General features: G+C 46.1%; 1 protein-coding gene across 1 annotated transcript in view; it reads right to left on the bottom strand.

Annotated features, from left to right (window-relative positions):
* DISC1 (DISC1 scaffold protein) overlaps positions 1–17,179 on the bottom strand; it is a 359,683-nt gene that overhangs the window by 242,997 nt on the left and 99,507 nt on the right. The window contains 1 exon segment of the mRNA XM_040624168.1: positions 8,455–8,605. Within this exon segment, the coding sequence (XP_040480102.1) occupies positions 8,455–8,605 (151 nt within the window).

The raw sequence follows: 17,179 nt of genomic DNA, 5'->3' as shown, positions 1-17,179 counted from the left end.
AGATGACTATTTCTGGCAACAAGAGCCAAGGACCTTTGCTCATTGCTGCTCCCCGTGGATGACCACTCCAGCAAATTTATGACATAAGACTTACGTGTTCCCATCCCCTGTCTTTGGGAAGATGGTGAGAAAGAAGTGGTTTGGGCCCGTCACGGAATCACGGAAGCGTGGTTTAAGCCTAGAAATCGCTCCCTCATCCAACCAAGTGTCATAAACTACCAAGGCCACTGTGATAGTACAAATACTGTAAAAATGCCAGGCATAATTCAGATAACGTTACAGCTCTGCCATTATCTATGATTTGGGTCTGAAAAGTAGGGAGAATGGAGTAGAGGTCATATTCCCTAGGAAACTAAGCAGCATTGTTTTGTCTAGTCTTATTCCACGCAGAGAAATACCGCCCTGCTCAAGGGGCACGTGAATACTTCCTTGGGTTTTAATGTCAGTTATAAACATTGATATATATATATATATATATATATATATATATATACACACACACACACATACACACACACGTATATATTTACTTGGGTTATGATGTCTGTTATAAACAGCGACGCCTAACACAACTAGCTTCAGGACAGACTTCAGATGAATTGGAGCAAAGAGGATGGCATGAGAGACCTGTATTTGGAAGATGTTACCTATAATCCACTAATTCTAAAACAACTTCTGAGGAGTCCTCCATGGCTCACCCCACCGACCTTTCTCCTCTGTTCCCATCTTGAGGCAATGACAAGGGGTCAGCAGCAGGTCTGCTGGGAGTGCGACAAGTGCCAGGCTGTTAACATCTGGCTCCTGACCTTGAGCCTGATTCAGGTTCAGAAATATACCCGGGTGTGTTTGGGTAATAATGACCCTTGTTACATCCTACCGTAACGTAGGCATCTCAATGGTAAAATGTGTCTATAACAGTTATTTTCTCATCTTATGCAGTGTATCTCCATTCCAGGCTGTGAACTGAGAGCTGGTTGTCCCCAAATTCCATGGTGGGAGGGACCCGACATGACAATTAAATGACAATAAAGAATCACATGGTTCAAAGGGAACAGAGGAAGAGCTGGTCAGAGGAAAAATGGCTCAGTCCAGAGGCATCACCAACTACAAACATTGATCTCCTCTGTTCCCACCTGAAAGGAAGTAAGTGAGCAGGAAATATTTGGACAGGCAAACCAGAACTCTGCCTCGATAAGCTCCACTGGAAAACCATTGTCTATCTTTGTTTTTAAACGTTGCTGTATTTGGTCTCCTTGTGTTTTAAGTTATCCATTGGGCACGAGTCTTTGATAAAGGACATTTTGCACACACATACACATACCCACACACACAATTTGAGTTGTAAGTATGACCAATTTTAAAGTACATATTGGTGAAGGTCCAATGGGAAAATACATAGGATATACAGTGAGAGAAATGCAAGGTATTAATGAGAAAATTATCAGTCATATGTGTGACAGTCGCCAAACCTCTCTCTAAGGAGAAAGAAGAAAATAACTCTTTTGACTGAAGGAAAGATCCAGCAGGAAGAGATGCCCCTCTGTTCTCTTCTGATCGTTGCTGTAGGAGGCTACTGAGATGTAATTTTCCAATTGTTCCAGAATAAGAAGCTAAAGTTGAAGGCCACAGGCCCAAACACTCTCCTTCCTAAACTCTAACAGTGGGGTCGGGTGCCCAACGCTGGGGGCTGCAGGAGCAATGCTACCTACCGCAGTCACCCACCACGCAACACACACACCCATTGGCCATGTAGGACATGGAGTTTTCATGAGAGATGGTTCTCCTCCTCCTTTCCCCAGCCCCATGTGGGGGTAAAGAGGAAGCAAACGCTCCCACTCAAACCAAACAAAAACAAGAATATTCAGTAGACCCACTCATAAAGATTGGGAGTGCCCTGCAAGCAGGAAGACTGACATCTGATTCTCCAACATGGACATCTTTCTAAATTTGGGTCCTCTTACTACAAAGTCTGAGAAAAGGATCTGAGTTTGGGCTATTTTCTGGAGAAGTGGTTCTCAAGAAACTAAGAGTGAGGGAGTGAGAAGCAGGAAAAGTCAATAAAAAGGCACATTATTGAGCCGATCACCACAGGGGCAACTGGGGCTTAATCCTACCAGGAACCATCTGGAAAAAACATGTGGAATGTACCTCAGAACCGTTCCCTTAGAGGCTGGGTAGGCTGGCACGTTTATCCACTAACTCCCACCCCATGGTTTGAGGGTTGCCTTTAGGGGCACTACCCACTTCCTGTTCTCACAAGCTTTGAGAAAGCCCCATGGCATATATACCTGTTGGGTGCCTGAGGTGGACACAACTCTCCACAGCTAGAGCAGAAATCAGAGGGAGGCCAAGGGATTGGGACACGGGGCATCAAGTGTCTGTTGCAATGTGTGCTTACACAACAACTTTCTGATGGATCACAAGCCCCTCAGCAGGGATAAAGAAACTAGAGAGCCATGGCAAGGTAGAGAGGGTCTGTAATGGGGCTGCCTGAGCACCCACCATTTGGTGGGGCAAAGCTACGTGACCTTCCCATGAATCAGGTAGACATCGCCAAAGTTATCTTCCCAAAAAGTATGCCCATGGCGCATGGGGGCCTACAGAAGGAGGCTGAGTAAGATCTGAAAAGGGGTGGTTGCCTTGCACAGCAGGATCTGGGCAGTGGGGAGGGCCTGTGGTGTTGACTGGAGAACCACACGAGTGCCATAAGACAATGAGAATGCCAATGCCCATACGCATGGGATGTCCTAGCCTGTTGGCCAGGGAGGTAGCGATGACCAACAAGAAGAGGGTTACAGGCACCGGGCTGGGGGAGATTGGAAATGGATATATAATTGAAGTTTCAAATTGGACTGGGCTGGACGAACATCAGCAACTGAAAATGACCCAGACATTTGTCTTATCTGCCCAAGATACCAGTAAAAAATGGGAAGATATATTCAACAGAGCACAACAGAGGCTGGAGAATAGTAAAACCATGGTGTGTTTGTACCTCCACTGATGAACACCCATGAACCCATTATCTTACTGATCCTGAACCAGTATCTTATCTCCACTGAGCGGCCCTGCGGGACCCACAACCAAGGCAGGGCGCCACACCTTGGGAGCACTGACTCCTGCCCTTAGAAAAGCCCGGTTAGCCCATGAAGGTAGCAGCTGAAACTCCCTGGGCTGAAGGAAGGACCTGAACAAATTAAGTGTAATTCGGTGGTATTCTACACAAGACTCCGAGAACTACACTCGATCTTAGCCAAAAGGCGGAGGAGCGATGAGACTCCAAGAATCACACAGTGGTTTTTAAAAAGTTGAATGGCACAGATTATTAAGAACAAAGGGACAGTAAAAATTAGTAATGAAGTACCGTACCTGATTGTACTCGGGTGTTTACATTAACTTAAATCTTATTCTAAACCAAATTTTCTTAACCTGAGATCCACCAAAGACCCACCCCCCAAATACAACCAAAGCCCCCCCCCCAAAGAGTGAATGAATGAGCCTCAGAAGACCTGTGAGTCTCTTGAAAATGCGTGCAATCTTTTGCATTGTCCTACATACATGATTTGGTGATGGAAGGAACCTACAGCTGTCATCAGAGTCTCAAAGAAATAGGGATCCCCAACAGGCACTTAGTTGTGTTATTCATTAGTACTGAAAATTTCCCATGTCAATACAACTATTTCATTTCTACAGGAAAAAGTACCATTCATTGGAAAGTATCCTATTCCTTCTTTTTTTTTTTTTTTAAGATTTTTTATTTATTTATTCGACATAGAGAGACAGCCAGTGAGAGAGGGAACACAGGCAGGGGGAGTGGGAGAGGAAGAAGCAGGCTCATAGCGGAGGAGCCTGATGTGGGGCTCGATCCCGGAACGCCGGGATCACGCTCTGAGCCGAAGGCAGACGCTCAACCGCTGCGCCACCCAGGCGCCCCTATCCTATTCCTTCTTGACTCAGAGGCCCTGGCCTGTGAGAAACTGCGCCCCACCCCCAACCCCGCTCTGTCCTAACTCCCGGCTGTCAGCTTTAGCCCCACACTGTGGCCCCCTGGTGGCCGCTATGAGAACTGCAGCCACAGCCTCTGGTTTAGGGGCAACCCGTGAGTCCAGATGATCCTGTTGATGACAGGCTAGATGGGCGTTTGGCACATTGAAAGACAACTTTCTAAAGATTATTGCTAACTATATAATTCTTTCTGTATGCATCAGAAAAATTTAAGAAGTTGATTTTGAGTCCTTATTTTCTAATTGTGTTAATAATAGGGCAGGTAGATTTTGGCAAAGAAAAGCCACAATTGCACATAAGTAACTGAAGTTTGGAAAATAGTGATCTAATTCAACCCTCTCATGTTCTGACGAAGGGAGTGAAGTGGGAAGAAGTTAGGAAACTATGCCAGGTCCTATATAGCTGGTTAGTGGAAGCCATGGGAGTAGAACTCAGGCCTCCTGACCTGTAATCCCCGGTTCTATCAAGATACTATAATAGTTCTTCTTGCTGGAGGTGTCAGAAAAAAAGGATGAAGGAGCATTTTCTCTAGGGCAACTGAACCACATTAGAGTGAAGGTTGTCTCTCTCTCTCTCAATATATATTCACATATATCTTTGTGAACCTATATATAGATACATCCACATATGATCATATTCATTCATTCAGGGAATATTTATGGAATACCTGTTCGGGATCAGCCACTGTTCTAGTCTCCAGGAATAAAAAGATAAGTTACAAACACAGTCTTGTCCTTGAGCTCACAGCCTGAAGAGTAGACTGATAATCAAGGAAACATTTATTTAAGACCCAAGGCAGGGGTGAGGTAACTGAAGGTGCTCCAGTAATTCAAGGGGAAGATGATGTGACTTCAGGACAAGGCTTCATAAGGATGGTAGCTGAGCTGAGTCTCAAAGAATGAGCAAGAGGTGGTCACAGTGGGACATGAGCAGGACTACGGAATTCAGAAACATTCACAGCAGGTAGGTGACTTCTAATACTTCAGAGTGTGCGGACTGCAGGTGTTGGTGATGGCTAGTCAAATTCTGGGCTACTGAGAAGCAGGGCAGGAGCCCGACTGGAAAAGTTCTGAATGTCATACTAAGTGATCTGCGTGGATCTTATCCCGAAGGTGCTGAGGGCCACCGAGTGTGACATGATACTTCCGTCTATGGCACTGTGGAGGGTGAGTGAGGGGGAGTAATACTGAAATCAGGAGCACCAGCAAGGAGACCACTGCAATCATCCAAACTCTGAGGGGTGCCTGGCTGGCTCAGTCGGCTGGGCATCCGACTCTTCATTTCAGCTCAGCTCATGATCTCAGGGTCCTGAGATCCAGCCTCACGTTGGGCTCCGTGCTGAGCATAGCGCCTACTTAAGGTTCTCTCTCTCCCTCTGCCCCTCCACCAACACTCATGTCTATACCACGTTCTCTCTTTCTCTCTCTCAAAAGAAAAAAAGAAAAGAAAAAAGAAACTCTGAGTGACATGAGTGAGCAAAGTTAGTGGGAATGAGATAAGGTTAGACAGTAGGATCAACAATGACATTGGAAGTAAGACAAAAGGAGGGGCCACATATGTCTCAGAGTTCCCCCCTGGGTAACTGGGTCAATGACGTAAGTCACTGAGATTGGGGATATAGGAGAAGGGGCTGATTGGAGAGAAGGACAGTAAATCTAATAAATAGTTTTAAGATAAATTTAGTAAAGGCAAGGATAAAAAAGATACTAAATTCTTTAGGATAAAATAAAGAGAAAGAGAGAGTAAACTCAGTCAAAGTCAGGGAGATGTTCAATAAAAGCTGAATGGTAGATTGGAACTCTGGATAGGGATCAGGGCTGGGGACATAAATTTAAGGAAAATTAGTATGTTAATGGTATCCAAAGCATGGGAGTATTTGAGAACACCCAGAAAGAGAATATACAAAGTGAGAAGACAGGATAGGCTAGAACAGAAGACAGAGGAACATCCTTATCAAGGAGACGAGCAGAGGAAAAGGAGCTCACAGGAGGTTGAGAAGAACAGCCAGCAAGGTAGCAAAAAGTCCAGGAAAGGGTGAGTCATGAAAGCGTAGGGGAGAGAGAGTCTTAGGAACAAATGTGATTGATTAAAAATTCCAGACCACGCAGTGACACAGAGCAGAATAAGAATTGAAAAATGCCCTTTAAATCTAACAGAAAATCATTGCTGACTGAAGCGGTGATAGAGACAGAAATCAGATGACAGATAAAAATCAGGTCAGAAATCAGATCATAGAGGTCAGATCCCATTCACCCCAAAAGTGAACGAGAACTGAAAGCACAGTGTGCAGGTAACCCCTTGAGGAAAAGGATAGGGGATAACACTTAACAAGGTAAGCCAACAGCTTATACTGGCTTAATACATGGTGAATAAAGGCCTACAATTTTATGGGGAACATATTAAATTGAACTCTATGAAACTGCCATCTTTATAAGTCACGAACAGTCAGATAGAAGGAATGTCAGATGGTGTCACCTGAGTGAGAATGGGTGATAGTGTGTTCATCGTGTTCCAAGATCCTAACTAAAGCGTTGCTCTCCGTTCAAATCACATGTAGGCTAAAGAGACAATCATTGAGCTTTGGCTGCTCAGTGAGCGAGTTCCAAGCACGACTCGTGCCAGAACACCAGCCCTGTGTCCGGGCTCAGCACCCACCTGCTGGGGGTTCTGCACAAGCCCCTTAACCTCTCCTGGGCCCAGTACAAATATAAATAAGATGACAATGATGTTGATCTCCATATAGATACAGATATAAAATAGTTCTACCTCCTAGAATTGTCTTGAGGATTAAATGAGTTCCTTCCTGTCCATCGCAGGAAGAATAGATAAGCAAAATGTGGTCCATCCTCACAATGAAACAGTACTCAGCCTTCCCAAGGAAGAAAATTCTGACCCATGGCACGATGTGGATGAAACTTAAGGACATTATGTTCAGTGAAATAAGGACAAACATTGTGTGATTCCACTTACATGAGATCCCTAGAAGAGTCAAATTCAGAGAGACAGAAAGTAGAATAGTGGTGGCCCAGGGCTGGGGGCAGGATGGGGGGTGGGGAGCTCAGTTTAGGAAGATGACAAGAGTTCTAAAGATGGACTGTGGTGATGGTGGCACAACGATGTGGAGGAACTTATGTCTCTGACCTGTATGCTTAAAAATGGTTGAAATGGTAAATTGTATGTTACATGTACTTTACCATATTAAAAATGAAAAAAAAGTAGCTAATTTCAAAAGCACTTCGTAACTGTTATGCAAATGTTGTTAAATAAATAGAAACACAATACATTGGCAGATGTTAACAATGACCCAAGACAGAGTGAAGGACAAGAAAGAACCCCAAAGAACAAAAGAAAGAAAGAATTCAGTAGGAAGTCAAGGTGGGAAGGACCCCATGTGAGAAAGGGAGAGGAAATGAGGTGATACCTCCATGTCGGATGAAAAAATGAATAGAAACAGGGAGGTGCAATCCATCTGCTCGTTATGAAGCCCAGTAAAAGTTCACTCAATAAATATTTATAAGGAAGCACCTTCCAGGTGCCGGGCACTCAGCTACGTGCTACCAGCAAACTGCAGGGCGAGAGTATGAGAAAATAATTGGCATTGCTCTTAAGCCAGGCCGCAGGGAAGCACCAAGATAGACTGAATGTACAATGCCACGTACACTTAATAGGAATGAGCCGATCAGTCTTGCGATTATAGGGGCTCACTGGAAGTTGGAAATAAAATAGAATTGCTGTGGCCATGCTTACACCTAAGTAGAAGCAGGGCTGAACTGTGATGAGGCGGAGATCATGCCCTAGAAACCTGCTCCCTTGCAAGCCTTTACCCAGAAGAGGGGCGACAAGCAGGTGAATGAGAGCAGGGTCCTCAGACTTTTCAGACATGCCGGCGCCTGGGATCCACCCCCAGAGAGCCTGACTTGGCCGGTGTGGCAAGCTGGACCTTCAAAACTCTCCAGATGATTCAAACTTGCAGCCAGGATTGAGGGCCCCTGCATTAGAAAGAGCAGTTGCACCCCACATACCACCGGTGCCGGGGAACCCCTGGGTAGCAGAAATAGCAAAAGTTGATCAGGAGCTGGAAGTGAGAGTCAGAAGGAGGATGTGTTTTTCAGGCTTCAGTCAGAGAGGACCACCTGTAGATCTTACTGGCTTAACAGATGACAGAAGACCAAATGCCTCCTGACAAGAGCCAATCTGAGAGGGGTGGCTTCCCAGGGAAGCTTAACACCCAGACCTTTGGGGAGGGTCTCTCCCTGTCAATGAGCAGAAATGGCTTCCTACGGGAGCATGACCCACACCAGTCGCTCACTCTGGAAGGAACCCCCACCGGCCCAACCAACTGAAGGGTGCTTCCCAGGAAAAAGCAGCTGAGGGTCTCCTTAGGTATGCTGCTCCCTGCTCTTCACCACATGGGAGCCAGGGGAGGGAAGTGGGGGAATCCCATGAACTCACGGCTGAGTGGCTCTGTGGCGCACGGCAGCTTGGGCCTGTGCATGCAGGTGGCCTAGGAGGCTGCAGAGGGCTGGCTGCCTCGAAGGGAGCTGGAACTGCAGGCTGCTCTTCTCTTTCTCCAGCTCATCCAGTCTGTGTCTTAACGCCTCGGCTGGAAACCCAAAACATTAGAGAGAGGAGTCAAGAACCGTGAAACTCAAAATAGGGAACCCAGCGTCCCAGAGCCCCACTCCCAGCTCGCGTTCACCTTAATGATATAACACAACAGCCCCCGCATTCATGGCCAGCACCTCCGTCTCTTAGCTGCTGCTTTGAAGAATCTTCTTTTTAGTGACGGCACAGCCTCCCTGCTTTTTATTCTTCCTCTTATCAGAACGTCCGGTTTATGTATTTATATCGTGGTCCTAATGATGATCACCCCATAGGAGGATACATATTAGTTATTTTTAAAACCACGGTCTTAGCTTGGGAGAAAACTTACTAATTTTGATGAGTTTTATGTCTTCAATTGAAAAATGTCAGTGCCCAAGCTTGGACTTCAGGAACATTTCCCTTCAAGGGAACTGCCCTTCAAGGTAGATCCAGTTATAATGACTAAAGTCAAAAAAGCGATGTTATGATTCTATGTTACCCATGACCACATATCCACCTCTGTTATAAGGGAGGGGTCCTATTATTTTTTTAATGACCTTAAGTTTCCCTGGGACAAGGTACAAATACAGAATCACCGTAAAACAATTTTTCTCTAAAAAAGTAAACTTCAGAAACTGGAATCCCCTCAAATAAGAACTATCTTCATAACCAAACACCTAAAGAATGGGAAAGTCTCCCGTAAATCTATTTTTGCAGAAATATAAGGACTGGGTTTAAAAATGCCATCCATCAGATTTTCCCTCCTACTGGTCCTTGCCAGGCGAGGGGTCAGCAACTTTGATGGGGTCCACCCTTGGGCAGTAGGTGAGCCCTGGGGCCATCCAGGATCCCAGGCAGTCACCCTGGCCATGGGCACCTACTGCTTACCGTGGCGTGCAATGCCAATGTTATCCTCTGTGTGTGCCACGGTGAGAAGATGTTTGGAGGCTCTACCCTAGATCACACTGCTGTACGTTTCTATGCCCCACAGGCCGTTTTCCAAGTAGGCCATGTCTATAAGACCAAACTTTAAATTAAAATGCTGTTTCCAACAAGCTTGTTATTTTTTTTTTAAGATTTATTTACTTATTTGAGAAAGAGAGAGGGTGCACAAGAGAGAAAGAGGGGGTGGGGCGCCTGAGTGGCTCAGTCGTTAAGCATTTGCCTTCGGCTCAGGGAGTGATCCTGGAGTTCTGGGATCGAGCCCCACGTCAGGCTCTCCCGCTGGGAGCCTGCTTCTTTCTCTCTCACTCCCCCTGCTTGTGTTCCCTCTCTCACTGGCTGTCTCTCTCTGTTAAATAAATAAAATCTTTAAAAAAAAAAAAAAAAAGAGAGAGAGAAAGAGGGGGGAACAGGAGAGGGTGAGAGAGAATCTCACGCAGATTCCCGGCTGAGTGCAAAGCCTGTTGCAGGGCTCAATCCCAGGACCCCGAGATCATGATCTGAGCCGAAACAAGAGTCAGACACAACTGACTGAGCCACCAGGCACCCCAAGAAGTTTGTTATTTTTTAAACACTTTGGACAAAACTGTTTGTCGTATACCAGCAGAGGTTTATGCTAATCGCAGTGCATCCCTCGACATGACACTTCTCTCCTGCTGGCCCCCTCCCAAGACACGCACCTGGGCAGAGAAAAGGCAGGCCTCAGGTGTGGTGGGCAGCAAACATGCTCTCCGTTAACTTGCCATACTCATCAGGACCAACAGCCAGGAACTTGCAAGAGAAACTGCTAAGGATTCATTCCAACAGCACCAGAAAGGGTCATTTACTGACTTCAAGACCACGTCACAGGTAATGGCCAAGGGCTCTCAGTCCGTGCCACCTTCATCACAGTGATGGCTGGCGCTATTCCAGACACCCCACCTACAACACACACTGCAGTCTGGCCTGGCAGTTCTCCCAGAATAATGCCAAAACACACCTATTCCCGAACACCAAGCTTCAAACATTTTTTTAAATTTTTTTTCATTTTAATTAATTTTTTTAATTTTAATTTTTTTACTTGGTTATTTACTTAATCTGTGCTATATAAAATCAAAACTGCCATGAAAAGCAATAAATTTCTGATGTTGTGAGCTTTAGAATAACATCTCCGTGCTGTCGTAACGTGGTGGTGAAGCTGTGTCGAGACACCATGACACCAGGATGAGGACAAAGCCCATGTGCACACCTCCGCCCTGCCGTGCCTAGCTGACCTGCCAGCCACTTAACCTTCCTACACTTCAGTTTGCTAATCTGTGGAATCAGGGCTAATAATCATATCGACGTCCTCAGGTTTCCTAAGGATTAAATGAGATAACCTACGGCAAAGCGTTTAGCGCGGGCCCCGCACCGAGCACGTGTCCGAAGCGTTGGCTCTTGTTAGCAGTGCCGTGAGGTTGTGGCCTTGGAGTGTTGGCAAGGTCGCTAGACAGCAGCCTGGCCTCCCTCTGTCCCCGGCCGGATTCCACACAGGACCTCCCACTGCCCGGCGAGAAGCCCTCGGACTCCGCAAGCCCATCCAGCAAAACCAAACGCCGGAAACGGTAAATTGGCTGCCAAACCTCACATTCACCATGAGTTTCGAAGGGAAATGCAAACTCTCCCAGGAAATACCTGTGACTCGCCGTGCTCTGCATAGCCACTCACCTTCAGAAGGGTGACATCAAAAGTTATTTCCATTCTATGACTGGAAAGGTACACCGGGACAGTCACCACGCACTCGAGAGCTTATTGTCCCCAATCACTGAATGGCCTCCTACCCCAGCTTCTCAAATGGCTCAGCTACCTGGGGTTCCACCTCACAGGCTGGCATCATGTCTGCCCAGCATGAGAGTGCGTTCTCCTACTTCCCCCGAAGTACACCCCGAGTCACTAATTCCATATTGCAGGCAGAGGGAGCTCCCAGCCAGGGCAAAGGCCCTGAGGCAGCGAGCAAAGGGGAGAGGGGGCTGGGGTGGGCTTGGTCATCACTAAAGACCATCTGTGGACCTGGAGGGTTTTGAGCAGTGGAGTGACATGACTGACTCTTGTAACAGGGTAAGTCGGGGGCTCCCCTGGGAAGAGACCATCGAGAGCAGAAGGCCCGAAATCAAGTGCATGGTTATTGCAGTTCCCTGGACCTACAAGTGAAACGGGGGTGGTGGGAGGTGTCAGGATTTGGAATATTCTCTGACAGATGGGACACCAGGAATGGAAGAAGACAGGGGTCTGAGTGACCCCAGTGTTTGTGGCCTGAACAACCAGGATGAGGTTACTGTGAGCTGAGCTGGGGGAATTTGCTATTCCTTCTGCCAGAAACACCCTTCCCCACAGGGGCCTGGGCAAGCCCTACTCCCCAGTCAGATCTCAGCACCCTCAGGAGGGCTCCCCAGTCTCCATGGCGCCTCAGCACACCCAGACTTCTACCCGCATGAGAACCTCCCATTAGTCTCCCCTCGTGCAAGGCCTCCTGGGCCTATGACAGAGGGACCGTGTCACTATGCTTGTCACTGTGCAAACCACACGGGTCTGCTATCTGGCTCAGAGAGAGCACGCACCAAAGAGTGTCCAGCTAAACTCAAGTTAGTTTCCCTCATGGTGTTTCTTGTTCGGTGAGTTTTCTTAAGCCACTTTACATCGTTTCCATTAGCCACTAAATGAACATAAAGACGTAAAACTCATCACATCGAAAATGAAATCCACCGACTACCTTGCAAGATTTTACTCTTTCTGCCTCAGACCCTGAGTGTGTTCCCCGGCCAGGCCTACAGCTTTGGGTTCTTGGACTTGTCGCTTTCCGTGCTCCACATCTTGCTAGTGTCCGCCACACTCCTGCCTCCTTTCCCATTTCCACTGCCTCCAGCAGCCCACGTCACCCTCACTTCTGCTGGAAGAGGCGCCTCTCAGCCTCAAAACCCGCGTTCCACCAGCGTTTCTCCAGCGTTCCTCCAGCCTCTCTCCAGCGTTCCTCCAGCCCTCCTCCAGCCTTCCTCCAGCCTTCCTCCAACCCTCCTTCAGCATTCCTACAGCGTTCCTCCAACCCTCCTCCAGCCTTCCTCCAGCCCTCCTTCAGCCCTCCTTCAGCCTTCCTCCAGCCTTCCTCCAGCCTTCCTCCAACCCTCCTCCAGCCTTCCTCCAGCCCTCCTCCAGCCCTCCTCCAGCCTTCCTCCAGCCTTCCTCCAACCCTCCTCCAGCATTTCTCCAGCCCTCCTCCAGCCTTCCTCCAGGCCCAGCAGAGCACCCTTCCTGGTGCTCAGCCATGTACAAGCCAACAAATGAGTGAACAGACCAAGCAATGTAGAGACACTGGCTGTGCCGAGCACCTTCATGCATGTATCACAGAATGTTCTCAGAGTCCTGGAGGACCTCACCCGGCCGCCAGAACAAAAGCCAAATGCCTGTGGCTGGCATTCAAGACCACCAGCGAGTTTGCTCAGCCTTGCTGTCTCTTCTCCCACAGACACTCTGTGCCTGAGTCACATGGTGGGGACACGTACATGGAAAGAACATGGACTCTCAGCATCCCTGAGATCTCTGGCTTCTGTGCCGAGTATACTTTTGACAAATCACTTCCCCTATTTACATCTCAGAGCTTCATCTGCTCGTTGGGACTAACATTTCCACAAGATGTTTCATGAAACCATGGATGGTGTCAAGCAGCAAAGAGGTGTACTGGAAACCACCTCATCTTCGTCAGCTCAGTGCCGGAACAGAGTATATAGACTGGGTGCTTACCCGATAGACAGTTATTGCTCACAGTGTGGGGGATGGAAGGCTGAGATCACAGAGCCAGCAGGGCTAGGTTCTGGGGAGAGCCCACCTTCAGGTGACAGGCAGCCAACTTCTTGCTAGGTCCTCACGGGACAAATAGAGAGTGAGCTGGCCTCGTCTTATAAGGGCACGAATCCCACCCACAGGAGCTCCACTCTCATGACCTAATCACATGCCAAAGGCTCCACCCCCTAGCACCATCCCATTGGGGTTAGGCTTCAACATATGGATTTGGGGGCACACAAACATTCAGGGCATGCACACCTCAAAGGGGGAAGGGACAAGCTTTAGCCAGAGTGGCCCACTTTCTCCATTAATAGGGGGGTGTGGAAAAATGATTCCTCTGGGGGAAAGGAGTGTTTGGAAATGTTTGAAAATAGTATTTTTCACCTCCCAAATTCCATGCTTATTTATTATTTCATGTATTCACTCCATTAACAAATATTTCTGATAACTCAATATTGCTAGGCTGTAGGGCTACAAAGATGAATAAGACACACTCCTGGTTCTTAAGGAACTCAGTGACTGGGGATAGGGATCAAAATGATAAACAGATCTTTTCTTGTCTTCCTGTGCAGAAAAGATGGCAGGAACCTTCCCCACTGGTAGAAGGGGGCCGTAAAGGAACACAAAGGTGGTGTGCCCACCAGCACCCAGGGTGCAGGGGGCCAAGGGGCCTCAGGAAGCCACACAGAGGCAGGCAGCGGCATGCTTGGTGGGGTGCCCCGCAGTACATGAGGATGAGGGACACTGAGGGGAAACAGGGAGCCAGTGGGAGATGGCCAGGGGTGTAGGAGATAGGTTACACTAAGAAATAAACTGATGGAACAAGTAAGTAAATATATGAAAGATGGAGAGAACCAGATTCCTTAGTATTGGAAAATATACTTACAATGATGGATAGGGGTAAGGGCAGAAAGCACTAGGTGTGTTGTATTGGAACTGGAAGTACTGGTAATGATCTAATGGTTTTTAATACAGATACTCACAGATAGAGATGGAAAGAGTTATAGATGCGTGTTTGTTTGCAGTTACACATATTTTCTGTCTTTACCCACCAAGAAAACCTAGAAGCAACGATCCCCAGTAGCAGTGAGCACACTGAGCACACAAATCCGATTTCCAAACACCATCCTCTGTGAAAGGAATCAAAGCCCTTTGGAGAAGCAGCTGATTGTAGGCAGGACCAGACTCTGAATATCTTGTACAAAAAAAATGAGGATGTGCTCAAGGACTGATGGAAACATGTCCATAGAATACAAATAAGAGTCCATAAAATACAAGGAGCTCCCATAGGCACAATCTGGGATCATATGAGAATGAAATAAGTAATACTATTAATGAAGTATAACCCACTGAATAGAATAGGAACCCATATACATCCATGCTACTAGAATGCCAACTAATAAAAAGGAATGAAGGGCGGTGGGCAGGGGATGGGTTAAATAGGTGATGGGGTTTAAGGAGGGCACTTGTGATGAGCACTGGGTATTATATGTAAATGATGAATCACTAAATTCTACTCCTGAAACTAATACTACACTATATGTTAACTGACTAGAATTTAAATAAAAATTTTTTAAAAAAGGAATGGAGGTTTAATCTTAGAATATCTCCCCTCAAGCTACTAATCAATTTCCAAAGGACAAATGGTAACTTCATGATGGGAAAGCACCAGCACAACCAGATGGTCAGGGCTACCACAGCAGTGGTGGCATGATGGGTTGACCTTGAGTAACACCACGCGAGATACACCCAGAAGTACACAGTTTCATTTCCATAACATTCTTGTCAGGGCTGTATGATCTGAATCTCGCCATGAGGAGATATCAGTGAACCCAGAAGGAAGGTCATCTGACAAAATGGAAGGTCTGCCCTCCTTACAACTTCCAAGGACAGAAAAGACTTGAGTGTTGAGAATTGTTCCAAATAGGAGGAGACTAAAGAGACATAACTGCATGCAATGTGTGAACCCTTCCTGAACCAGAAAGAAGAAAGGAACAATGGTGGCATCACAGGTGAAATGCGTATGGGGTCTGTAGACCAGATAGGAGCAGTGTATTAGTGTTGCCGGTCCGTGATTGTCCTTGTTTGGGGAAACAGCCACGCGGGTACGCAGGGCTGATAGGGCCTCAGGTCTGCAGCTCACTCTCAGCGGTCAGAAAGGGCAGAGTGACAATGGCTATGTGTGTCCAGTTGGGAAATCAGAGGGAGGGACATATGCAAGCTCTTTGTACCACTAGATGTACAACTTTTCTGTAAGTGGAAAATTATTTTATTATTTTTAAATTTGTATTTTTAATAATAATTTTTTAATTTTTTAAATATTTATTTTTAAACTATTATTTTTAAAAATATAGGGGTGCCTGGGTGGCTCAGTCAGTTGGGTGTCTGTCTCTTGGTTTGGGTTTGGGTCATGGCCTCAGGGTCATGAGATCCAGCCCTGTGTTGGGCTCCACACTCAGTGGGGAGTGGGCTTGAGATTCTCTCTCTTCCTCTACCTCTGCCCTCCACCAGCTTGTGTGCTCACTCTCTCTCTCTCTCTCTCTCAAAAATAAATAAATAAATAAATAAATAAATAAATAAATAAATAAATCTTTATTAAAAGATAGGTAGGTAGATAGATTGAGTGATAGATAGATAGATAGATAGATAGATAGATAACCACAGCACTATTAAATGCTATATTTGTGACTATTATGTCCCTTTATTTATATGAACCCTGCTGTGTGTTTAAGAAGATCTCTCCTATCATTCGCTCTGGCCCACTGGTTGAGGAAACATAACTCACTTTCTTGGTCTTCTCTTTTATACCTCTGCAAGCTTTCTGTAAACCTTGTTCATCTGATCTCAGTTTGTAGCTCAAGATTTAAAGCCAGAACTGTAGAGAGTGCTGACACAGCAGGTGCTGAACAAATGCGGTCCACTGACCATCGGACTGATAGAACAGCAATAATGTTAGAAATTCTGGTGGCATTTTGTAAACACGGCTGAATAGTAAAAACAAACAAACTCAAGCTTAACCACAGAAGATATTATCAAGTGCTAAGCAAAATGATACATTAAATAATAGGTCCTAATTGATACAGTGTATTCAATTTATGGATCTAACGTTGCCTTACTTGTAGGACCTCTGCAATAAAAATGCTAACCGTCACCTCACTCCATTTTGGACCAAGTAAATGCATTTTTTGATGCCACTACAACATATTTATTAATGTTTAATTGAGGGTCAGTGTTCATGTGTCTTCCTTAGCACATCAGTACTAAATGCCTGTTACTTTGGGGCTATAATTTGGAAACAGAATGAAAGAAAAGTACTTTGTACATCTATGAATAAATAAGCAAATAAGCATTCACAGAGCAGCAAGAAATCATCACACATAAAGACATCCTGCTAAATAGATTCCATTTCTGCTGCCCTGCTCTGTCTGTGGGATGACAGAATATATGGTGTAAGCCACATTCGTGGCTGTGCGGACATTCTACATTCTGAGAAGGCTCCTTAAAGCAAAGAAGCAATCAGTGTCTTCATAAGTCATTTTTCCTTGGTTTTTACATAATGGCCAAGAAATGCTATTCATTGAGAGTTGAATATTCTAATATTTCCACATTACCATACACATCGCATGCAGATGACCAGCTTACAAAGGATTTGACTGTAATAAAATGCATTTCAGACTACCCTGAGCACAACCGAGCCAGTCGTTGACATTTCACCATGCTGGACTTTGTCGGATTCATTATCATAAAAATCAGCCCCTGTTAGGGCACTGAAGCCTTCAGGCATAATCATTTTCGCGCATCTGTTGCACGCCCTGCACTGTGTATACATTATTTCTGAGCCTCACAGCAACTTGTA

Source organism: Ursus maritimus, unplaced genomic scaffold, assembly GCF_017311325.1.
Source record: "Ursus maritimus isolate PB19 unplaced genomic scaffold, ASM1731132v1 scaffold_7, whole genome shotgun sequence".
In the NCBI taxonomy this organism is placed as follows: domain Eukaryota; kingdom Metazoa; phylum Chordata; class Mammalia; order Carnivora; family Ursidae; genus Ursus; species Ursus maritimus.
This window is presented reverse-complemented; position numbering and strand designations above follow the sequence as displayed.